Genomic DNA, 27,003 nt, shown 5'->3' with positions numbered 1-27,003 from the left:
AGAAATTGTCGAAACGAGATTGGTTATAGCTAAATCCCTTGCCGGGATGTTTGTTGATATTGTTGATTCCCTCGTCGGGATATTTGTTGATATTGTTGATTCCCTTGCCGGAATAGTATTGTTGGTATTGTTGATTCCCTTGCCGGGACATTGTTTTCTATTGATTGGGTGAGGAAGAGTGTAAAGCACGAAGGGTGATACCGTGCATGATATTGTGAGAGAGTGTAAAGCATGAAGGGTGATGCCGTGCCAATATTATGAGTGTTAATGCACGAAGGGTGATGTCGTGCCATATGAGAGTTAATGCACAAAGGGTGATGCCGTGCCGATATTGTGAGGAATAATGCACGAAGGGTGATGTCGTGCCATGATTATGTGAGGTAATTCACGAAGGGTGATGCCGTGACGTTTCTGTTGATTCATATGGTGAGGACGAGCGTAAAAGCACGAAGGGTGATGCCGTGCACGTGTTACCGTTTCATTATTCTTGTTGATTTATATATGATGTTCATTATGCTTCCTTATTGGTTTACTGTTAGAATCTGATACTTTTCCCGCAACATGTCCCCTTCCCACCCTATTCTGTTGATTTCTGTTATTTGTTTTTGCTTGTATATGATTTATCTACATAGGTACATATGATTGTCGTGTCCTAGCCTCGTCGCTACTTCGCTGACGTTAGGCTCGACACTTACTCAGTACATGGGGTCGGTTGTACTGAGCACTCTTTTGTGCAGATTTTGGTTCCGGACCCAGTGAGTAGCTGAGGTAGCTGCCTTTTAGCCCCAGGAGACCAAGGTAGATCTGCTGGCGTCCGCAGAGCCTAAAGTCCCCCTTCCCTGTTTAGTTTTTCTACTGTCTCCTTTCATTCCGAGAACAATTGTACTTTTCTTTCCAGACTTGTATTTGTAGTAAAAATCTTAGTGGATTGTGAATTTGTGACACCATATTCGTGGGTAGACATGTATTGGAGTATTTGGATTTATTTTAACTCTCCCGCGCTTTTCATTTGTTTAGCTTTAGTTACTATTTTCAATTGTTTGGGTTGATTGTTAATGTGTAGAATCGTAATAGTTGGCTTGCCTAGCTTTCACGAGTAGGCGCCATCACAACTCCCGAGGGTGGAAAATCCGGGTCATGACAAGTGATGTTTTGAATGCAAAAAAACAACAAAATTTGGAGCTTGCTAAATCTACGGGAGCTTGGTTGATGTTGGAACATGGCTTTACATGTATTGGAGGCAGCTTCAACAAAGGAGAAGGACAATCCTAATCCTATCTTAACTGGGACTGTTGGTGCTGGGCAGAATGTTCCGGCTGGTATCGTTGGTCGTGGTGCAGTTTTGAACTGAGCTACTACAAGTAATAATAAACAAGGGGTTGCACTGATGAATCAAGGAGTTATGAGTGGTATTGATGCACTAGAAACTGGGTAGGTAAGGACGGATCAACAGAAAAAGTTTGGAAGTCTAAACTTCCTGCTGATATCCCTGCTGCTACTGCTTTAGTGAGGATTTACTAGGCTGTGGATTCTGCTTTACAAAATAAAACTACTTTCGATAGGATTAGTGCCCAAGGTGAGGGTGCTACTGTGTATGTGACTGATGGAGAGGTGAATGGGCATAAGGCCTATACTACAACTCTTGAACAAAAGGAGCAGGACTTGGCTACTGTGGGATAAAATTATCAGGCTGCTGTTTTGTTAGCAACTAGTAAATCTGGTGAGCAGGTGCCTGTCAATATTGTTGCTTTGGAGGTGAAATCAAATACACTTAACAATGCACATGTTGAAGCTGGGCAATTCTGCAACTTTAAGGAAATAGGCTAAGGTGTAGGCTAGAATTGCGAGGCAACATGAAGGAAATAAAGCTGGACAGGAATGTGATCAAGTAGCTGCAAATTCCAGTAACAATAATGATCAAGAGATAGAAGCTGGTCGTATGTCAATCGATCACCTCGCAAAAGAAAGTCTCCAGGGGTTAAACAATAACAATTTGAGGATCTAGCAGCAGCTGCTTAGGACATAATTAGCAACAATCAGCATATAATAGCTGGAGTGGAGCAGGCAATGACTACAGGTGTTGAGGAAGTAGCTAAACTTGTAATTCATCTCACTGCTGATTAGCCCACTGCTGGTGCACAAATAGCTCTTTTGAAGGATGGAAGCGAGCAGGTTTGGCATAAGGAAGATACACAAGCAGCTGCTGAAAAACCAGCAGCTCCGATAGCTACTATTGTGCAACATGTAGGTGTGGAAGAAAGAGCTGGACAAGAGCTTTCTCCAGGCAAATCTGGACATGTTGTTGATGCTTCAAGCGAGTCTGTTACAACTCACTTGGAGAAAGTAGCTGCACAAAATGAAAGGAGGAAGGCTGGACCGTGGTGAGGCAGAATACATCACCAGGCACGAAGAAAAACCAGCAAAATTCGACTGTTTCAGCAGGTCAACAAATTGCTCCAATGACAGTAGTTAATCGAGCTCATACACTGTTATAGCACCCATCACTTTAAATTTTGGATGAATTAAAAAAATGCGGATTTTTAACTGTACAATCTAAAATTTAGAAGCATTAATTATAGTATTGCGAGGATTCTAACCATGATTGTTGCTACTAAGAGATGGTTGGTGAATTAGTTGAATAACTGCTGCTTGTGTTGAGGAAGCTTCACCAATGGACGAGAATACAATGTTGCTAAAATATTAGCATCAATTGGTAATCTAGAACGTTGAAGTTTTACTATGATATCTTCTACAATTTCTTGTCTCATCATTGTCTTTTGTTCCTCATATTGTTCCTTTTGTTCCTCAATTTTTTCCTCCAATCTTATCATCCTCTCTTCCATCTTTTGCATGTGATCATTTGTTGCATTTAAAGAGGGTTCAAAATGTCCCACTTTCCCTTTCGAAGAGGTTTTTGTAACCCCCCGCCCATACAATCTCAAACGTCCCGGATGTTCAGGTCCCATGATTGATGCAAATGCATTAATTGACTTATAACCATTTTCACTTTGTTGCATTTCAGTATTCTCCATTTCAGCCTATGATACGAAATAAAATAAAAAAAGAGAATTCCAATAAAGAAAAGTCAATATGAACATATTTCTCATCCCAACAAAATAGAAACAGAAAAAATTCACACAATTTTTCTAGTTGTATCTTCATTCGGTTCCTTGTATGTTTGACCGGATTTTCTTTTTCTTGTAGCCACAAAGATATCCTTAAGTGATAGTGGATCAGAAGTTTCTTTCTCTTTTTCCTGGACACATTAAAAGTAGTATAAAATATCTTCTTAAAATGATAACAAGTTCATATTTAATGATAAATAAGAGCAGATACCAAATCATTGCGGATTATAGCAACGCTTTTTTTGCTAGCATTGTGTGAATCCTTTAACTTTTTCGAATTCTCAACATTAGTTGTTGACATTTTCTGCAAGTAAAATAATAAATTTCAATTTGAAACTGTCATAAAAAGAAAAGAATTGTTTTTCCTTCATGAATATTTCTTGACGAAAGTTAACATAAATGAAACTGTTTCTCAAAAACATACCTGGTGTTTATCAGAGATCCAATATTTGAGAAGTTCCAAATTGATATGCTGGAATATTTTCAGGCTTTTTTTCCATTCGAATTTCATCATTATGATATGCTTCAAAGTAATCTTTATTCAATTGACTCTTATACCTTCTCCAAGCACCTTGAATTACTTGCAGAGTCCACTTTTTCACAATATCAGAAATATTATATTTTTCCTACAAATTGTTTCAATGGGTTAGTGCATAAATATTAAGCATGTTCAACCAAAAATAAAATTGAAAGCTGAGAACCTTTTTATATTCCCACAAATCATCTTTTGTGTCAATTTTCTCCAATCAAATATATCAAGAGGACAAAAGGTCAAATTCCTTGCCAAAGTACCGAGGAAGCTGCCAAACTCCATCACAACATCTTTAGTAGGACCAACAGGTTGACCAAACTCATTGACCCCTAATAACTTACGTTCACTCCTTCCATGTGCACTCAACATCCTTGTTTTACCTTTTTTTCTTTTTCTAGTACAAGATCCTACAATAATACAAATAAAAAGTATCCTCCAACTTAGTAAAATAGATATAGGATGTCAATATTTTAACATAAAATCTAAATGTTCTTACCTTGTTCATTTACCGTAGGAGTATTAGCATCCAATTGCACTTCTTGCTCTACTGATTGTGTTGTAGGGGTGGTTGAATCACTTTGTAAATGGTCTCCTATCCTCTGATGTTGTGGCATTGGTAGCTGATATTTTTCCATTAAATTTTTCAGAACTTGACGCTCTTCAGTTAACCGTATAGAGCTAGCTGGAATATTCATTTTTCTGGTCCGCAACAACCTTTTTTGATTTGCCAAAGATGTAAGTGTTCCAGCTTGAACGAATGTCGAGCTTTTCACTTTATTTCTTTTGTCTTGTCCCTTCTTGAATCATGTTTTGAAGCAAATAAAGATATCAGTAGCAGTGGTGGTAAAGAGGGAATGAAAATTATCAAGAGCAGAACTATCTTTGAGATGATGACACCATAGACATTAGAAGTTCAGAAGTTTATTTCATCTTTGAAATGAAGATATCAGCAGAAGTATTTGATGGTGTTCCAGCAAATTATTTTTTATTTCAAATAGTTTATACTATTGTGATCAGATTTCAAAAAAGAGAAAACTACTCTTACCTCCCATCTTTCTCAGCTATATCAACAAATTCAATGATGGCAATATTCTCTTCACGTAACTAATTTGCAGCACCTTGGAAAAAAAAGGTAAGAAGGCATAAGAGGTTATTACGATGGTCTAAGAGAGAAGCGGAAACATGAGGACCAAGGCAACCAATGACAAGTAAAGACACCACCACATGTTTCCAACTACATATGACACTTTTCAAAATTTAATCGTGATTGACATGGAAAAAATAATTAATTTACAATCCACAAAAATTGAATTACAGAATAACCAAAAAAGGAGATCAAATCAAGAATCATTCTTTTCCATTCTCTTTCAAAGCAATGGTACAAAGAAGAAAATACAAAAGATAACTCTTCTAATGTTATCATATTCAATAATAAGGAACCATCCAAGCCCAATCAGTGTCATCAAAATCATCTTCCTCTTTTAATGTTTCCATATCTTGTGAATGTTGTGAATGAGATGGCATATCAAAAACATCACCAGGTACATCTCCTCTCGACCATACAACGTCACCATCGGGTAATCTATTTGATGAACCAATGTCGTTGTCGAGCAAACTCCAAAATGTATCTCCAATATTAGGACAATTTTCTTCCTCCAAATCTATCACGACTCGGACTTCCCACCATCGGGAGTCGTGATGGCGCCTACAACAGAAAGCTAGGCAAGCCAACTATTCCGGTTAATTTACCTTTTTCATTTTTAATCTCTTAACAATTTCAAATTAGCATATAATAAGCAAGGAAAATAATAATGTGAAAAGAACAAAATTTAACAGTTTAGCTAATACCAATACGAATCCATAAACATAAACCACCCAGAACTGGTGTCACAATCTCACAGACTAACTAAGAATACAACAAATAGGGTCTAAACAAGAAAGTACATGTCTGTCTCCGAAATAGAAAAGAACAGAAAGAAACTAGACAGGAAGGGGACGCCAAGGCCTGCGGACGCCTGCAGGACTACCTCGGGTCTCCGACGGACTGAAGGCAAAAACCCCTCGCTAAGGTCCGTATACTCCAGTACCGGGATCTGCACAAAAGAGTGCAGAGTTTAGTATCAGTACAACCGACCCCATGTACTGAGTAAGTATGGAGCCTAATCTCGGCGAAGTAGTGGTGAGGCTAGGACACAACAACAAATAACCTGCAATTAAACAATATCTAGCATAATAACAGTAAAAGAAGTAATTCAAAAGTAACGGGAGAAGGGTAACATGCTATGGGGAAATACCAACATAAAGATTTACAGTAATAACGGAATAAAACAGTTTAGGCACCTGAACCTATTATAACATGAAATCATGACAAACAGGCAATAAGTTCATGGCAACACCTTCGTGCTTTTACTCTCAATCCTCACCAATGCAATCAAATAATGAAAATGTGCACGACATCACCCTTCGTGCTTTATCTCTCTTCCTCACCATATAAATATTATAAATGTGCACGGCATCACCCTTCATGCTTTATCTCTCTTCCTCACCATATGCATCAATATCAATGTAAATATACACGGCATCACCCTTCGTACTTTATCACTCTTTCCTCACCATATGCATAAGTATGAATGTGCATTACATCACCCTTTGTGCTTTATCACTCTTTCCTCACCCAAACAATAGCAACAACAATATACTGGAAAGGGAATCAACAATAAGAATATGTACGTCCCGGCAAGGGAATCAACAATAAGAATTAAATACGTCCCGGCAAGGGAATCAGCTATAACCAAACTTGTACCAACAATTAACTTCACAAATGAACCTCAACTAGAGCCAATGCTCAACATCAGCTAAATACCAAGAAGATACTCATAAGTCTTGCTCAACATGGATAATCAACAATTTAGGCATTTGTAGTAATTATTAAGAAAGACAACGAACACAATTTAAGACTCACGGGTATGCTTGACACCACCGTATAGATGCTCGTCACAACACCTATACGTCGTAAACTACACTAGCACATAGCAAATAAGGTAAAACACCTATTCCCTCAAGCTAAGGTTAGACCAAACACTTACTTCGAACTTCCACGGCCAACTCAAGCCTTAAACGCCGCTTTCCCTTTAGAATTTTCCTCCAATTTACTTGAATTGAACCCTAATTAATTTAACAACACAATAAATGCTAAAGAATTTATACCCAATGCTTAATTATAGGTGACGCGCCCACTTTTTCCTTCCGCAAAATCGAGTTTATGAAATTTGGTTGGGACAACTCTTTCCTTTTGGAAAGGGGTTTTGCAATTTTAAAGAGTCACCACCTAACGATTTTAAGGTGCGTTAGGGCACCTATGGGGTTCAACTACAACTACGTTTGATAACCAGAGATATGGTAAGGGCTTGAAATTATTCCAAGGGGAAGGTGTTAGGCACCCCTCAGGATCCCCTAGTGTGGTTCTCGGCCAGATAATTTTTGTGAATTTGTGAAATAAGGCTCAAATAATAGGGAATTTTTAATACACAAGTGTTTGAAAACGAGTAAATAAAGCAAAAGTTTTGAAAAGAGCTATAAATAAGCATACTGATGAATGTAAAGGGGTCCTAGGTTTATTGGTAATATGGATCACATCAATGCAATACCCGGTAATCACTCCTCAAAAGAGGGGCTACACGTGGTATTAGCGCACCGGTCATCATATCCATATCTACCCTTCCCACCCCGCAAAGGTATTAAAGCGCGGATTGGTCTCGATCTCTATTGCGTGCTATTACCCGTCACATTCCTATCAGTCTCGTAAGAATTTTAGGACTATTATTCCTATAAGAGGAAGGATTTAGTCTGACTCTTAGGTTTAAAGATAAAAGGCTAAGGCGACATACAAAACACGTAGGACTACATTCAAAGGGAAAACATGTAAGCAATCAAAAGGCTCATATAATCCTCCGCAAACAATACATATAAATAGCACGACTCAAACACAGTTAAAGTCTAAATTTTGTAAGTCCTAAAGAAGGGGATTTGAGTCAGAACCAGATTCATTATATTGCTCAGATAAGAAGTCCGAATCAGGCCTGCCCGTTGGTTGTAGCAGTTTGATAATTAGCGAAGGTAGTTCCAGTTTTATTCAAGTATTTACCTAACGCTTGCCTAGGCGTAATAATGATATGCTATGAGCATGATATCTAGAGTGATGCTGTAAATAGTGATTAATTTTAAACAATCGATTTGAATCCTATAAACATGCTTTCTAAACCGTATTGATCAAGGAGTAGGTTGTTTAAGCTGAGTCAGGACAGTACGAGTCAAACCAATTTTTTAACTAAACTGGTTTTAGATCCTATAGGCATGATCTCCATTATAGCTGATTTTTATTCCTACAGATATGGTATCTAAGTATTAAAGGTTTATTTTTGTCCTATAGGCATGGTTATCTAATTGAACATGAGGTGGAGTAGGCAGGATTTATTTGATCAAAGCGAAATTCCTATAGGCATGATTTCTATAAAAATATTGTCTTTTATCTTATAGGTATGACATCTAATTTCGAGGATGATTTTAACCCTGTAAAATAATGTCTGATTATAGCCATTTAGATACTATAGGCATGATGTCTCAGTGTGGAAGTAAAACATGCAGAATTTATTAGACAGACCCTATAGGCATGTTATCTACCCTTTCTAATAACTTAAAACATGCATAATTACCCCATCCCTTTTCACTAGCCACCCTCAAATATTTGTTACAAATTATTACAGACCAAATATTTGAATTACAAAAGAAGTGCTGAAATAAGAAATTACAACCAAAAGAAGCCTGATCCTGACTTCCTATCTGAGTTATATAATTAATCACTTCAAATGCCAATGATGTTCAAAGCCTTTCTCATACCTAGGTGTGTCAATGTTCCCTAAGAGTCTCAAGGCACCGCGGGCAGTGCTTACACCCAGGTTTGCATAACCAGATAGAAATGAGTGCGTTGTGGAAGGGCCAGCCCTTATGTGTCCTAGTTCAGAGGGAGCTCAAAGGTCCCAAGGCAAGGCTCACACAAGAGGGGCAGAACCTAAGTTCTAAAAATATAGTAGAAGTGCAAAACAGAAATATATTAAAACTGGGTTGGGAATAGTCAGTGGTAAAGGGTGTTTTGAAAACAGTTGTAGTAGTGAAACAGAATCAGAAATCATTTAAAGGGGCAAGGGATTATGGGATGCATTGCATAACCCCAGCAGGGTTCTGATTTGGTCATGCACAACAATAGTTGATGCTGGCATGGACACAAACCATCAAAAGGAACACAAGCACATATAGGGGATATGGGGGTTTGAGATACATAAGGTAGCAAGTGCATAGCAAATGACTGACAGAGTACACATATAGGTAAGCATTAATTTAAAAGGGAAAGGGAACATACTAGAGCCTGCTAGTAACATAACTTGACTGTAGAAACATAAGCAAAGGTAGACAAGAATGAGGAACTGAAGCAACTTAAAGAAATATGTTGTTATTGAGACTTAAAAAATTAACTAGGACATACCAGTAGAGAAGCAAAGTGCAGTAAGGAAAAGTAAGCAAGATTCCAAAGTCTAGCCTTGGCTTTCAGCCGGCTAGACAAAGCAATAGCATAAGTAGCAGTAAAGAAAGAGAGAGTTTTTGAGTGTAAGTGTGTGCTCTGAACTTAAATTGTTCGTGTGTCTAAAAGAAAATAGGGTATGGTATTTATAGTTTTGAAAACGAGTAGAGAAGAGGTGAAGTCTTAAACACAAACATGGAAATCATCACAATCAGAATTAATTAACACAAGTGATTCCCTTTATTTAGGGAATCACTGTTTAACAGGTAGTAACAAGTTTAATTAAGGAAAGAAATCAGTTTGGGGGCAGGCTGATTATTGCCATATAAGGGGGCAGTAAAAGTATGAAGTAAATAGTCAAGTCTAAGTACAAAAATAGGCTTATTTTGGGAAAGAATTCAGCAGGGTAAAACATCACAATAAAGGAAAGGAATCAATTAATTTTAAACAGATGAGTAAAAATTAGGGCTCGTATGAAAACCCTTTTGCAATTAGTCGGGAGATTGAGGAAATCAAGATCAATCAAGAAGGAACATGATTCTGCACTTCACCATATAAATAGCAAGGAATGAACAAGCATGCCGACTTAAACGAGTTGACAAAAAGAAGCAACACCAACATACAGTAGCAGTAAGGGTAAGCTAGGTTTCAGTAGTAGGAAAATATTCGAAGCACATTAGTCAAATAGGTCAAGTAATCATATAGAATCAATAATGAAGAAGAACATAGCAACAGGTAAAGAGAGTCAGAAACAAGTAAAGGTCTCACAGTAACAAGTGAGGCAAAACTTTTTAAGAAATTAGGGCTTCAACAATAGCCGAATTTAAGAGATGATAAGAGCTCAAATCAGATAAGTTAAACAACGAGAAAAGAGTCAGAAACAAAGAACTTAATCGAACAAATACACATTTAAACAAATAACTTCAGAACTCGGATAAGACCAAAAAGGGAACTAGGGTTTTTAACATGCTGAATCAAATAGAAGGAAAGCATAAACAGGTTGTTTGAACATAGTAAAATCATGAAACAACACTAAAAATCAGAGAAGAGGTCTTTAAAAAGTTAAGAGAAACCCTAATCGTTGAAAAATGAAGAGTCATTTTGAAAGAAAAGTCAAAGAATCTTCGAGAAACACTTAAAAAGGTTCATACTAAGCACAGATCTAAGATAGATCTGAAAGAAATTGAAAGGACTTAGAGGTTAGGGTTTCAGAGAACCCGAAAAAGTGAGAAAGACTTTTAAAGTTAACGATGTGACCAGAAAAAGTCAAGGATCTGCCTTGAAAGACCATGAATGGCCGGAGAAAGGTCATGGATGGCCGGAGAAAGGCCATGAACAGAAGTCGAGCAAGGACTGGACCAGATTCCTTCGAGGTTTGGCCATGAAACCACAGAAACAAACACCCAGGAGCCATAGGAGGCCGATACACATCTCAAATGGCCACGAGATGCCATGGATTAGGTGGGTATTAGGGTGGGATTAGATGGCAGCGGCTAGGATTCATGAGGGATTGTAGAGAGAATTGAGAGGGAAAGGGATTCAGAGGCGGCGGGCGCTGAAAAATGAAGTAGGTTTAGGGGTCGTTCAAGGTTAAAAATGGAAAGGGTGAATGCTGGTCGTTGATCTGAATGATCAACGGCCTGGATTAAAGAGGGTAGGTAGGGGTCCAGGTTTGGGTCGGTTCAATTTGAAATTAGGTCGGGGTTTAATTGGGATTGGGCCGGGGAAATCGGGTTTAATTAGGGGTTACAATTAGGCTAAAATTGAAATGCAATTGGGCTAGATTTTAAATAGCCATTTTTCCCTATTTAATTTATAAAAAAATAATTAATTAATTTCTGAAAACAAATTAAAAATGCTAAAATGATTTATAATATATAATTAACACTTTATAAATATAGGACTTGATCTTATGAACATAAACGCAATTAAATCTTAAAAGAGGCTAATATTGTAGTTATATGCACTTTAGCTTAAAAAATACTAAATAAATTTGTAAAAATATGCAAAAATTACCTTAGCTATATTTTAGCATAAATATGAAGATCCAATAAATGAATAATCAAAAATAATAATTTTGGATATAATTATTGGGATTTTGTGGATAAAAAGGGAAATAAATCGATTAAAAACCTTTATAAATTATGAAAAAATAATAAAATACTTGGATATGCTTACATATGCATATATATACCATTTTGAAATTATTTTGCATATTGAAAAATATATAGGGAAAAATTGGGTATCAACAACATATATCGGAGATTGCCCATCGTTTCCTTCGTTCACTGAATGGATGATACATGAAGCTCAGGCGGTGGAGACTCGCCACGTGGAAGGGGTCCAAGGAGCAGAAGACCCTTTCCGTGGCTATCTGTTGGAGTGGAAGATGTCACTGCTCTGGGTGACTTGGAGGTACCGAAAAGAGCTCGAGTGAGGCTTCCTCGAGCTTTAAACTGACCGATTAGTTTCCGGCCCCCAGCGTCGAACCCAGGTGTAAGCGATCAATTATTATCTCGGTCCTGGAGGATGCTCGGGTTCTTTCTTCCCTCGTGGAGGTAGCTAGCTATCTCCGATGCTTGGTCACCGAAGAAGAACAAGCCAAGATGGATGAGGTGGAAACACCCTGTCTTTTCAACGAAGCCTAACAGGCTCTAAATCGGATAATCCCAGATTTCCTTGTCAATGTCAATTTTCATACTTAGACTTTTCTCTTTTATATAAATCCTTATCTATTTTTTGTAGGCTTCGATGCTTCATCATGAGGCTTTCCTCCGATCCCGAGGGGAGCTGAGCTGGTATAAGGCCGAGATCCGAGGGCTTACGAAACAAAAGGATGCTTTCAAGCATCTCAGTGAGCAAAGAGAATGGGAAGATAAGGGCCTCCGGGCTGAGATAGAAATGGCTGAGAAAGAACACGCCGAATTGGTCGAGCAGGTAAGAAGAATCTTCGAAGTTAGTCATGGTGACTCGAGCGTGGTGGCTAATGGTTCGAATCCGCCAGTTCAACAAAAGCTTGACGTGATCAAGCAACTCCGTGAAGAAGTAGATGCATTAAAAGCAGAGGCCGGAGAATGGAAGAAGAAAATGGATCGCCTGGCCTCAGAAAAGGAGACTGCTCGGACCCAGCTGGTTTCGGCTGAAACCCAGCTCCGAAGTATGAAAGACAAAATCTTGGTACAGGCCAAGAAAATCGAGGAGCTCCAATCCCAGTTGGGTTCAGCAATTTTTGTTCGGGAGAACCTGGTCACAAAGCTTGAAGCAGCCAAATCGGAGGTTAAGGAAACCAAGGCCGATGCTAATGCAGTGGTGGCTATTTACCGGGCTGATGCTGAAGCCGCTCAGGTTTGAGCAAAGGAGGTTGCCGAGGCCGCTTAGGTTCGAGCAAAGGAGGTCGTCGAGCATTCCAAATGTCAATCTCGAAGGGAAACCCTTGAGGAAATCCATTATCGGGGCTTTGACCTCACAATCGAGATTGAGAATGCTAAGGAGCTCGAAGCCGAAATTAGGAAATTAGCTTATCCCAACGATGATGATGAATCTGAAAGCTTAAGTGAATCCGAAAGTATAGAAGACCCCGAGGGCGAAGATATCACTCCTGGAGATGACCAGGCCACTTTGGCTTTTAAATTGTTTTTTGTATTTCTGTTGAGGCCGCTTCGGAACTTTGTAAAGAACTCCATCGGGCCGCGTTGCCCTTGTAAAAAGTTTTTGATGAATATATAAAACTTTTTCCCTTCCATGTATTCTGAGTCTGTTGTCTTTTGGTTGATTTATACAAGGTCAGAGCGCCTTAGCATAAATTTATGATGTTGTATTCGAAGGTTCAAGGTTGAGATGGTAAGGATCGATAGTAAGCACTGCCCTCGACCGTTTATTATCGGTAATCCCTGAGCGAATGTTCGAACTCGAATTAAGGTAGCCCTTAGGCTTAATAGTCGAGTGAGAATGATCTCTCGAACTCGAAGTAAAAGTAGCCCTTAGGCCTTTGTATTTTTGCTTTCTTTTGTGTCTTTTTCGAGGCTATTTTGGCCGTTGTAACTTTTGTATTTGGCCTATCTGGCCTTTGAAAAAAGATCGTTTATGTATATATATATATATAAGGCTTTCTGCCCTTTTCGGCTCTCAAATTTTTTCTTTGCATTATCATTCGTATTTACAAAGGTTGGGATGCCTTAGCATGAAATAATAAGTTGTGTTCGAGAGTTCGAACAAAACCTTGCCTTTATTGCCTTTCTGGGTTAAGGCGTTATTGGGGTTCGAAGTTACTGAAGTTTTCTCCCGAAATATCTTAGGTTTAAGATTCTGCCGAGTGTAGCCTTTAGAACCGGTTGTGAAAGATTTTTTTTCGAAGGCCTATTTTTGTTACGGATTTTGGATGTCTCCGAACCGCATTAAACTAGTCGTAGCCTTTTAGTTCGGGTGTAGACCAGTGAGCTTGCTTCCCCGAGTTATCCTGGCTTGCTTAAGACAACAGTCCCCAAGTGGGTATGGCCGTGGCCTTTAAAGTTCGAGGGTTGCCTAAAAGGTCTTATGCCCTCGACGCTTAATAGTTCTTTCTGTTCGAATTTATTTTTCGGATGGCAGTCCCCAAGTGTGGGGGTGAGTATCCGAACTCTGGTTATGATCGCCCCTTGAGCTCATGTCCATAATAGATCGAAAGTATAGAATTGTGAAGTAGAATTTTTTTTCTAAGACATGATATGATGGCAAGGAAAAATACTTCTCTTTATTCTTGTGAAAAATGATTACACATGCGTACATGTTTTGTGCCAGGGCTCGAGCAATCTATGTGGGCACGGTTCGTTTTGACCGTTTGGCCCTTACAGTAAATCTTACCTATCGAGACCCTTCCATTACGAAATAATTTCCTTTCTAGAACAATTCGATATACGTGGATAATTCCCCCCAGAATTCGAGCTTGATTGTAGAGAAACCTCAGATATTGTAAACAACAGTTTTGGATACCGATTCGTAATCGGCCTTTTATTCAAAGTTAGCACGATCCATTGTTGCCTCATAAAAACCTCACCGGAAAACCCATTTGGGACAAAACCGGTCTAAGGAAAAAAGAGTGCAACGCGTGCTTTCAGACCTAAAAACTTCATGCTGATATATCCATTGATGTTTCTTGTTGACCACCTACAAGTGTTAGTTTAAAGCAAATGGAAATAAAAAAGGGTCGTACCTTAGAAGTAGTATCATTTTAGGTGAGATACGTTCTAATTACTCGGTAGTTATTCCCCATTCATCGTTTCGAGCTTGTAGGATAGTTTTCGGTGACTTCAAGAATCCGGTACGATCCTTCCTAGTTCGGGCCCAATTTCCCTTTGTTCGGATTTCGGGTGTTGAGGGTGACTTTCCTTAGTACCAAGTCCCCGACATTAAAATATCGAAGGTTGGCCCTTCGATTGTAATACCTTTTGATCTGTTATTTCTGGGTAGCCAATCGAACAAAGGCAGATTCACGTCGTTAATCTAATAGTTCCATGCTTGTATTCATGGCCTCGTCATTCGATTCCTTTGTCACATATCGAAATCTGATGCCCGGCTCCCCAACTTTGACCGGTATTAAAGCTTCGGCGCCATAAACCAAAGAGAACGGGGTGGCCCCGGTACGGGACTTCGAAGTTGTGCTATATGCCCAAAGGACTTCGGGCAGGATTTCTCTCCATTTTCCTTTGGCGTCGGTCAACCTTTTCTTAAGGTTTTGTATTATGGTTTTGTTAGTCGATTCGTCTTGCCCATTCCCTAGGGTGATAAGTTGTTGATAAGATCCTTTTGATCCTATGGTCTTCGAGAAATGTGGTCACCTTGTTGCCGATGAATTGTATTTTGTTGTCACATGCAATTTCGAATGGTATTCCGAATTGACATGTGATGTGGTCCCAAATGAAGTCGGTGACTTCCTTTTCCCTGATCTTCTGGTAGGCCTATGCTTCAGCCCACTTAGAGACATAGTCAGTCATAAATAAGACAAATTGAGCCTTACCTGGTGCCGATGGAAGAGGGCCGACGATGTCCATCCCCCACTTCATGAACGGCCATGGTGATAAGACCGAATGCAGCAGCTCCCTGGGTTGATGAATCATGGGAGCATGACTTTGACACTTATCACACTTTTGCACAAACTCCTTCACATCTTTTTCCATATCGACCCGGTAATAGCCGGCTATGAGTGGTTCCCGCATGTGCCTTCGTGGACTTCCCTCAAAACATACTCGGTGTCTCCCGGTCCTAGACATATTGCTAGTGGACCGTCGAACGTCCTCCTGAGTAAGGTTCCATCTTCGGATAAGCTAAATCGGGTTGCCTTTGTGCGCAAGGCCCTCGATTCCTTTGGATCTGAAGGAAGTTTTCCAGTCTTCAAATATTCTATGTACTTATTTCTCGAATCCCAAGTCAAGCTTGTGGAGTTTATTTTCGGCATGACCTTCTTCTACTATCGACCTCATAAGTTGTACGACTGCCCCGAGTTGAGCTCGTTGTCTTCGACCGACGACCCTAAGTTTGCAAGGGCATCGGCTTTGCTGTTTTGATCTCGGGGCACGTGCTGCAAAGTCCATTCTTTGAAATATTGCAACGTTACCTGTAGTTTGTCCAAGTACCTTTGCATTCGTTCATCCCTGACCTCGAATGTTCCATTTACTTGGTTTACCACCAGTAGAGAGTCGCATTTAGCCTCGATCACCTCCGCTTCCAAGCCTTTGGCTAGTTCGAGACCTGCAATCATGGCCTCATACTCGGCTTCGTTGTTAGTCAATTTTATAGTTCTAATAAATTGTCTAACTATATTACATGTGGGAGGCTTTAGTACGATGCCAAGTCCGGACCCTTTTACGTTCGAGGCACCGTCCGTAAAAGAGGGTCCAGATTCCCGAAGATGTTCCCGAGCTGATTAATAGTTCTCTTTCAACCTCGGGTACCAGGGCCGGCGTGAAGTCAGCCACGAAGTCTGCCATGATTTGAGACTTAATGGTTGTTCGAGATTGATACTCAATATCGTACCCGCTGATTTCTATGGACCATTTGGCTAATCGTCCCGAAAGTTTGGGCTTATGCAAACTATGTCAAAGACGATAAGTCGTTACCACACATATGGGATGACATTGGAAGTATATTTTTTTTTCCTAGAGGCGCTTATCAAAGCGAGCGCTAATTTTTCTAGATGAGGATACCTAGTTTTGGCCTCACCTAGGGTTCAACTAATATAATAGATAGGGTGTGTACCTTGTTGTTCTTCTCGGACTAGGACTCTACTTACCGCTATCTCTGATACTGCCAGATATAAATAAAGATGTTCGTCTACCCTCGGCGTGTCAAGTAACGGCGGGCTCGACAAGTACCGTTTAAGCTCCTCCAAGGCCTGTTGGCATTCCGGAGTCCATGTGAAGTTATTCTTCTTCTTCAGCAATGAAAAGAATCGATGGCTCTTATCGGAGGACCTCGAGATGAATCGCACCAGGGCGATTATGCGCCCTGTTAACCTCTGCACGGCCTTTACGTTGTTTACTATCGTGATGTCATCGATAGCTTTGATTTTGTCGGGTTTGATCTCGATTCGTCGATTGGATACCCTGAAGCTGGAAATTTACCAGAGCCGACCCCGAACGCGCATTTTTCTGGGTTGAGCTTTATGTTGTATTTCTTCAGTATACTGAAAGTTTCCTGCAAATGCTTCAAATGATCCTCTGATCGCAGGGACTTAACTAGCATGTCATCAAAATAAACCTCCATAGATTTCCCTATTTGTTCTTTGAACATACGATTTACTAGACGTTAATAAGTTGCACTAGCATTTTTCAATCTGAATGGCATTACATTATAGCAGTAGGTCCCATACTTAGTGATGAATGAGGTCTTTTCCTGATCTTCCAGGTTCATCAGTATTTGATTGTACCCGGAGTAGGCATCGAGAAAACTAAGGATCTCGTGGCCGGTCGTGGCATCGATCATGCAATCGATATTAGGCAAAGGAAAAGAATCCTTGGGGCATGCTTTATTTAGGTCTTTGTAATCTACACACATTCTAAGTTTGTTCCCCTTCTTAGGGACTATTACTGCGTTCGCTAACCATTCGGGATATTTTACTTTCCGGATGGACCTTATTTTGAGAAGTTTGGTTACCTCGTCTTTGATGAAAGCGTGTTTGATCTCGGATTGGGGTCTTCTTTTTTGCTTCACCTGGTGGAACTTCGGGTGGCTTAGTTTATGGATGGTGATTTCCGGTAGGATCCCTGTCATATCGAGATGGGACCAAGTAAAGCAATCCATGTTAGTTTTAAGGAATTGAATAAGTTTTCCCCTGAGCTCGGGGGCTAGCCCCATGCCCAGGTATTTTGTTCGGGCAGATGTTCGATCAGCACGACCTACTCCAGTTCTTCGACTTTTGATTTGGTAGCGTCCGAATCATTGGGGGCGATAAAAGATCGAGGAACCCCGAAGTCATCATCTTCGTTAACCCTTTGCTTGTTCGATTGGGTCGAAGCTGGCATCGATAATTGCTATTTGACTCCCTGTTTCGCTTCCAACTTGAGTCCTTTGTCGATGAGAGTGTTGATGTCGAAATTACTTCATCGACTGCAAACATCTCCTTCGCAGCGGGTTGTTCCCCGTAAACCGTCTTTATCCCATCCGGTGTTGGAACTTTTAATACCTGGTGGAGGGTCGAAGTCACAGCCCTTATGCTGTAGATCCATGGTCTCCCGAACAGGGCGTTGTATCGCATGTCCCCTTCGGTTACATAGAACTTGGTTTCTTGGATGGTACCCTCAACGTTCACCGGCAATGTTATTTCTTCCTTAGTTGTTTCGCAACCCATGTTGAATCCATTTAGTACTCGAGCCGATGGTACGATCTGGTCTTGCAGGCTGAGTTGTTCTACAACCCTCGATCGTTATTGGCCGAGCTACCTAGATCAATTAGCACACATTTAACTCTAGTTTTATTCATAAGTACAGAGATTACCAGTGCGTCATTATGAGGTTGAATGATTCCTTCAGCGTCCTCGTCGTTGAAAGATAGAGTCCCCCTTAGTAAGTAGTCTCGGGTCCGTTTTTCTCTTGTGATTGACACCTTGGTGCGTTTCATCATCGGACCTTGGGGAATATCGACCCCTTAAATGATTATATGGATGACATGCTGGGGTTCGTCTTGTCCGTTTTGTTTGTTCGAATCTCTGTTTCTGAAGTGGTTCTTAGCTCGGTCACTCAGAAATTCTTGAAGATGACCATTGTTTAACAAACAGGCTACTTCCTCCCTTAGCTGCCGACAATCCTCCGTCCTGTGGCCATGTGTGCCATGATATTTGCATATTTGGTTGGGATCCTTTGTGCTGGATCAGTTTGCAAAGGTCGAGCCCACTTGGTATCTTTGATGCGTCAATGACCGATACAATGGCAGTTGTGTCCACATTAAAGTTGTACTCCGACAATCATGGTGCTTCTTTGGGACCGATAGGTCTGTCGAAGCCGTTTTTACTCATAAGTCCCTGTGAACTTTGACCTCGATCATTTCTCCTCTCATTTCGTGCAGGATTTTGACCAGATCCGTTGCCTCTACGGTCTCCATTATACGGTTGATATCGACCTCTATTCGACCTTGGTTCTCGGTCGATATCTCTCTTGATTCTATCTACAGGTCTGGTAGGATAAACAGACCCAGAAGAAGCTCTCAGTTGATCATCCTCGACCCTGATCTTCGACTGATACCGATTAGGCACATCGGCCCAAGTGACAGTTGGATATTCGATCAAATTCTATTTCAACTATTTTGAAGCTACTGTACTTCGAACGTTGAGACCTTGAGTAAAAGCTTGAACAGCCCAATCATCGGTGACCGGTGGCACATCCATCCGTTCCATTTGGAATCGAGATACGAATTCCTTGAGCATCTTGTTGTCCTTCTGCCTTACCTTGAAAAGGTCCGACTCCCCGGTTGCGACCTTGATGGCCTCGGCGTGTGCCTTTACAAAAGAATCTGCAAGCATAGCAAACGAGTCAATAAAATTAGGCGGTAAATTATGATACCATATCATAACACCCTTCGATAGAGTCTCCCCGAATTTCTACATCAAGACGGAATCAATCTCGTCATCTTCCAAGTCATTTCCTTTGATAGCACACGTGTATGAGGTGACGTGTTCGTTTGGATCAGTCGTTGCGTTATATTTAGGAATCTCGGGCATACGGAACTTCTTGGGAATTTGCTTCGGAGTCGCGCTTGGGGGGGGGGGGGGGAGGCTTTTGTACAAACTTTTTGGAATCTAGTCCTTTCAATATCGGTGGTGCCCCCGGAATTCGGTCGACCCTGGAGTTATAGGTTTCCACCTTCTTATTGTTTTCCTCGATCTTCTTTTCCCATGTCTCGGTTCGCTTTGTCAATTCTTCGAACATCTTTATCATAGAAGGATTGGTCTCCGATTCCTTCTCATTCGATTTCCTCGAGGCTGATTCGACCCTGTGTATGACTTCTTGTGATGGCTCGAGTTCGACCCTGCTTGGTGTGTGGTTCTGATTTTGGAGGTGGGCTATTGTTGCCTGTTGGGCTTGCAACATTTCGAAGATCACCCGCAGGCTGATCTCGCCATCTTCACTGCCATGTGTGTTCTGAATAGCTGATCGGGTTCCCCTGCGAACACTGCTTTCGGGATCGACGGCCAAATTTCCATTGATGGCTACATGCGAACTGACGTCGATCGGATCTACAGCCGAAATTCCATCAAGGTTAGCAGGGGGTACAACGTTTCCTGGTGTAGTGTTCTCATTTTCGCCGTGGTGGTTGAGATCATCGTCAATGTGTTGAGGTGCTGACTGAGAGTTTGACATTTTTTAATCCTGTAATCAAAGATACCTCAAAGAACAAGTCTAAAATAATGTGTGTTACGAAAGTCTGTACCAGGCAACCACTATTATTCTTAGCCCCACGGTGGGCGCCAAACTGTTTACCCTATAAAAAGATAACAATTGAATTTATACGTGGTTTTACGGACACGTGGTTTTACTTTGCACAAACTAAGAAAATATGTAAATTGATATTGAAATTGAATTCGAATATAAATAAAACCAAACCGAAATAAACGTATAGCTTTGGCCCTCGAGCTAGGTCGCCCTCGAACCAAACTAATATTCTACTGGAAATTATGAACAGAGCAAAAGAGTATTGAAAGTTTAAGAGAAAGGTAGTATATTGCTTTGTATTGCGTGAATATGATTTTTTTTTTACAAATGATCAGACCCCCTTTATATAGTAGGGGAGTCCTACCTTTGATAAAATTCTAAATACAGTAAGAAATCCCATGATTAGCTAATTAATCGGCCTCTTCTTGATACGTGCCGAGATTTACACCGTGATCCTTGCCCGATTGCGGACATTTCGGCTTTCCGTTATTTGGCTCGGTAAACTTCCCTCTATCTTGCTCGATCTCTATCCTGTCTGGTTTCAATCTTGGCCAACCTCGATCTCGTTCGGTCTCTGAATCTCAAGCTCGACAATCTAACTTTATATCATGGTCCGGTATAACATGGGATCGAACCTTGGCTTGCCTCATTCTAAGACAAGCCCGATTTTGACCGTACAAAGAGAGCCTTCTTCCTGTTCTTTTTTATGTCTGTACTTACTTTCAGCAATAGAAAGTAATTCCCCGAAAAACAAGGGGAAAAGAGAAAGGCCAATGTGAATTTAGCATCTAAACTATAAGCTAGAATTATTTCTAATATCGGTGAGAATTCATCAAGAATTTAGTATGCAAGTATTTTTCAGATGGATAAACTCATAAACTAGCATTATCATCATCATTAGGATAAGTTTTACCTTTTCCTTTTTCCATTGGCAAAAAATTTATAGTACTACAGACCTCTTAATCTATTAATCACTTTTTTAATTTTGTTTTCTTCACCGGTCCACATTATGCTCCAGTTGAACTCAACTAACAGAAATTAATCATTGTTCATTATTATTAAGATGGCAACAACTTTTCGAATCCATTATCTGATCTTGTTTGTAAACGAATTAAATTGTAGAAATCTTCTTAAAACAAGTTTGGATTTTAACAGTTTCTGTAAAAAAAATTAAAAAAAATAATGTTTAAAGTAAATAACTTCTATTTAATTCCCCTAATATTTTTAAGTAAGGAAACAATGTATTATTCATTTTTTGCATGAAATATAAAACTCATCTTCCCAGAGAGAGGAAGAAAAACAACTCATCTGAGTTAATATTTTCAAGTGATTTTCAAACTTTTGAGATATTCAGAATTATGACCCTATCATTCTAAATTATATTAACATTCAGCATCGGTACTTTTCATTTTTATGGAATAGGGCGTTAATTATTTCCCCTTTCAACTTTGTTTTAAAATTAAACTCTTTCTCTAACTTTAAACAATAGGACTATATTTATGAATTTTTTTTTAATACAAATTTATCTACACCTGGCATATACATCAAACAAATAAATATAAGACATTTGCTATGCATAACTTTTTTTAACTTACCTTTCTATTTAATTTTATAATTGCGATTTGATCTAAATATTGTGCGCGAATAATTATTTTTCCTCCTTTATTTATGCCTAACCCTCAAACTTTTTAGAGAGAGAAAGAGGAGAGCGGGAGGGCACTAACATAAAGTTAGCCAATATCCTAGATATACCAACAACAACCAAAAAAGAAAGCCAAAATCCAAATTTTAGTTCACGATCTTAATTATGTCCCCTATTGTATAATATTAAAATATACCTTTATCTTGTCCTACCTCTATCACTCCTATTTAACTCCCACACGTATCCTTGTCCCCCTAACCTCAACTCACACTCGCAATTTAAGGGCCTACATATTTTGCAATAAAACTTATCGTACTTCCTACTTATTAATGTCTATTCAATAACAACAATAACATATTTAGTGTAATCTCGTAAATAAAATCCGAAAAATATAAGGTAAACACAGACTTTGCCCCTATTTCATTTGAGATAAAATCAATAAATTTTAAAAAAGTATTTTCAAAACAGGTTTAATTATTAGTTTTATATTCATGCAAAAAAAAAAGTATTCCCCCTTAAATTTAAGCCAAAAAGTACTCCTTAGGGGTCGTTTGATTGAGAAACAAGTTGTCCTGTGATTGATTATTACAGATTAGTCACCCTCCTCCCCCTCCATAGAAATAAAAAACAATATAATCCCGGGATAACTAGCCACGAGATTAGTTTTACGAAGATTTTGTTCCAATCAAATTTAGGATAAACTTACCTCAAATTTAATTTTGAAATTAGTTATCTCTTATCCCTCGTACCAAACAAACGATAATATCTTCTTTAAAACTCATCCCTACTTCCTCGGACCCCTATAGGACAAACCTTGTTTTTCTCCCTTCCACTATATTATCATACCTCAAACACCTAAACCATTAGTATATTTTCTTGGATCAATCAAAACCAAAGAAAAACAAATAGCAAAACAGATAAGCACCAATAAATCTTTTTATAACCCAAAATTCACCAATCTTAAAAAAAAAACTCATTATATTCCCCTCTCTTTAGTCAAAAAAATCTCCAACCATTTCGGAGAGGGGGCATATTTCCCTTAGATCCAAAAAAAAAAACTTGTTTCCCCCTCCGAAACCTCTGCCTTTTGAAATCATCTCAATTCGTTACAACTCAAAAAGTTGTACAAAAAATTGAGAAAATTAAAATCTCTTCTTCTTCTTCAATTTTAGTGCATGATATGACGAGACCAATTATTATACGGTCACCACCATTATTATCATTAGACAAAAGACAACCTCTTTTATGCACTCAAGATTGCTCGTCATCACGCGGCGGTGTGGGTGTTCGAAAGGCTCGGTTAGCGGAGGTTGCCGGAGGTGCAACGGCGGGATGTGCGGCGGTGGCTTGTTGTTGTCCATGTGGAATTGTGAATTTGTTGGTTTTGGCTGTATATAAAGTACCTGCTGGACTTTGTCGTAAGGCATTGAGGAAAAAACGTAGAAATCGGTTGTCGAAAAAAGGACTTTTGCCGTCGAAAGGACACAGTGGCTGTGATGAAATGGAGCTAATTCATAGTTATCCTATTTCTAGCCCTATTGCGGTGGTCGGCGGCGGAAACCTAGAATCTGATAAGGATGCGCTGGAATTGGAGAAGGAAATGTGGGACAAGTTTTATGGTGCTGGGTTTTGGAGGAGCCCCTCTCAACGAGCTGAAATATAACGGTAATTACAAAATCTTTTTATTTCGTTCAGTCAATTTGTGGACATCTCGATTATCTCATAAAATATCGATTTTTTTTAATTTTTCGTTTGAAAAAGTATATAAAATTTATGTAAGTTTAGTATATAACCTATTTTATATATATATATATATATATATACAACATTGAGAGCAAATACAGATACTTGCAATTAATTTTGTAACTGCACTACTTGATTTGATTTAAACATTGTGAGCAAATAGCCTCCGACAATTTAATGATGAAAGGTACGTTTATTTATTTTTTTTCTTGACGAAATTTGGACTATGATCTTCTATGATTTAATCTCATTTTATTGTCCACTAGACCACATTTTTATATCGGCGGTCATTCATTTTTTTCAATCAGCGTCACTTTAATTTAATAGTCAATAATTTAAATTAAAAAATTCAAAAATATATTTTAATATTATTTACTGGTGATGTTTTAATTTCTTAATCGTGTGGTCGTGAGAGATTGATACATGTTTTTGCAATTTTCAGTCTTCAGATGAATCAGTGGCAGAGGTGGTGATGTCCAGTGGTTGAATGAAACAATCAGAAATATTAAGCCAGTGAAAAAGGAGGAGAAAATGTTCTACGTACTTTATGTTCTCTCTGGCTCTCTTTCTCTCTCTCTGTAATTAAAGATGATTCACTCTTGTATTATATTTTTCTATTTGATGTCGTATTTTCGTTTCAAGAATCAAATGAAATTTATTGTTCAATTGCAAATTTTGTATTATTTTATTCCTCATATTTATTCCACTTTCGAGTGTCTAATGGGATATTTTTATGAATCATATTTATATGCAAACTCTTTACTCTTCTATGGGATTTATTATTTTTGGTAATGTTATGAATCTTTGTATTCTTAAGCTACAAAGGCACAAGTTAATTAACATTCAACCCGTTACGAGAATTCACTTAATTTGGCCTTTTCCTCGTGCTATTATTTCTCGACCTAGGGAATTCGGGTGATCGTAATTAGTGGTGGTAAAATGAGCAAAAAAAGACATTTAGGCCTCATTTGTTTTTTTTAATATTAAGACGTCTGAATCTGAATACACATCTGAATATATTAAGATGTGTATTAAGTTCTGAACAAAAATAATTAAGACGGTTTGATTTTTAACATCTGAATGTATAAAATTTATCTTTATTTGAAAATTAATATATGTAAAATTCAAATGAAATACTAACTAATCTAATATTTTATTAATAAAATGTATAGTTTTTAAAAATACGATAGTTGTTGGTGGTGATGGCTAACGGGTGAATGCCGACTAGAGGCGGTGGTTGGTGGTAGTTTTGGTTGATGATGGTGGTTCATGCTAATAGCTAGTAGTGATTGGTAGTGGTGGCGATTATGATTGAGGATGATGGTGGTGGGTGGTGATAGTTAATAATGTCGGGTGGTGGTAGTAGTTGTGATTGAGGAAGGTGGTGGGTGGGTGGTGGTAGGTTATAATGATAGGCAGTGTCCTCTGTAGTTGTTGATGGTAATGGGGTGGGCAGTTGTGGTAGTTAAGGCGGATGAGTGTTGATTGTGGGTCAGAATGATGGTGGTCGGAGTGGTGGGGATAGTCGATAATGGAGGCTATGATTGAGGATGATGGTGGCGTGGTGGTAGTGGTGGTCGGTGGTGGTGGTGGTTGAGTATGTTGGTGGTGGTGGCATGGTGGTAGTTGAAAATGGTAGGCGGTGGTGGCAATTAATAATGAATATGTGATAGCATCTTAATGAAATTAAGTCTCTATTATAGATCTTGATCATACAGACCTATTCAGATCCATTAAGTGGTTGTGAAGTAAAAAAAACAAACACACTTAATGATTAAGATCTGAATAATTAAGATTCAACCTTTAAAAACAAACGCACTTAATGTCTGAGATCTGAATGATTAAGATTCAGACTTCCATTAAGATTATCTATTAAAAATGAGTTGGATAATGAACTTTCTAAAAATAGTCAAATATGGATAAGATCCATATTATCCACTTAAAAAATAGATAACTAATAGATAATCAATGGATAACCAATGATTTAACTTTCATATTTGCAAAGACTCAAATTAGGGGCGGGTTCCTTAAGTTTAGAAAATTAGAAATTCTCCCAAATATGATCATATTCAAGAAGTCATGGATAATATGGATATCTATATTATATATCCGCCGATTTTTATTCATTTTCTATATGTATTAATATGGATCGGATCAGATAATTTATACGTTTCTTACATTACCCGTTGTTAACCGTCCATATTAGACTCAACCTGCCCGTTTGTCGCCACTAATAGTAACATAGCATATATGATTCAAATACAACAAATCACTTGTTGATAAGAAGTTCCTAAAAGTTGCTTTCTGATGCTCATTTGTTGCATCCATCTCAGATCGTATTGACCCCCCGCAAAACTAATTGAGGTATGCACAAGCTGACATGAACATCATAATAAATTAAAAAAAAAAAAAAAAACCTCTACTGTTATGGAGTTAGTCGTTAATTATCTTCCTACTATTTTGTTTAACCTCACATTCCACTTGAATTTCGACTGATACAACGCGTAATGTCTAACTATACTTATAAGTTTTTCTTTTTTCTTTTATTTCAATGACAAGATAAGCAAATGATGGCGTTTACCTGGAAAATGAAGAAGATTCCAGAAGGACAACATTTTTAACAACGATTTTAGAAGCTGATTAAGCATGATAAAAATGTTTTTAAGTATACGCAATAATCTTCTTTCTATTAGCTGCGATACTAATAATTGCCGTTTGACTATATGCTTCTTTGAACTCAACTTTTTCGGCACTACTAGAAATTCGGAAAAAAGCGATCAAAAGGCGACCAAAATTGGTCTGTCAAGAAAAGCGACCAAAGTTGGTCGCTAAATTGGAGAAAATAATTAAATAATTATTCTAAATACATTAGCGACCAAGGTTGGTCGCTATTTGGTAGATAATGTGGTCAAAATGTTGACCGGACTGGTCAGACTTGCTTGGTCAAAGAAATACTGAAATTAGCGACCAACTTTGATCGCTAAAGTGGGACCCAGCTATAAAATTTTAATAATTATATTATTATTTAAAAAAAATTATAAAATATAAATAATATAATTCAAAATTAGCGACCAAAGTTGGTCTCTTTTCAGGTCAACATTGGTCAAAATTTAAAATCACTTTTGTACTTACTATCTAAATAATATAAATGTAATCCGTTAACACTTTTGTAATACATGGGATGAATACACTAAAATATACTCTAACATGCTATATATGTAGTTAAAGTAGTACAACGAAGCGTGTTTTATATATATATACATATATATATATTATATATATATATATATATATATATATATATATATATATTATATATATATATATATATATATAACACGCTTCGTTGTACTACTTTAACTACATATATATGTAAATTGATTCATCGACTTATAACCTAGTGATGAATGAATGTGATTCATTAACTCTGTTACAATACTTATAATGAATACAGTATCATGTACTGTAACATGCTATATATGTAGTTA

The 27,003-nt window shown here is 38.4% G+C and overlaps 1 protein-coding gene across 1 annotated transcript; it reads left to right on the top strand.

The window, feature by feature from the left end:
* On the top strand, positions 22,655 to 24,256 carry LOC109231790. The gene is made up of 2 exons (XM_019397418.1): positions 22,655 to 23,437; positions 23,958 to 24,256. The coding sequence occupies exon 1, from the start codon at positions 22,953 to 22,955 to the stop codon at positions 23,433 to 23,435; it is 483 nt and encodes a 160-aa protein (XP_019252963.1). The 5' UTR covers positions 22,655 to 22,952; the 3' UTR covers positions 23,436 to 23,437; positions 23,958 to 24,256.

This window comes from Nicotiana attenuata, chromosome 8 (genome assembly GCF_001879085.1).
Source record: "Nicotiana attenuata strain UT chromosome 8, NIATTr2, whole genome shotgun sequence".
Lineage (NCBI taxonomy): Eukaryota > Viridiplantae > Streptophyta > Magnoliopsida > Solanales > Solanaceae > Nicotiana > Nicotiana attenuata.
Note: the sequence above shows the minus strand (reverse complement) of the source record. Positions and strands in the feature narration are given on the sequence as shown.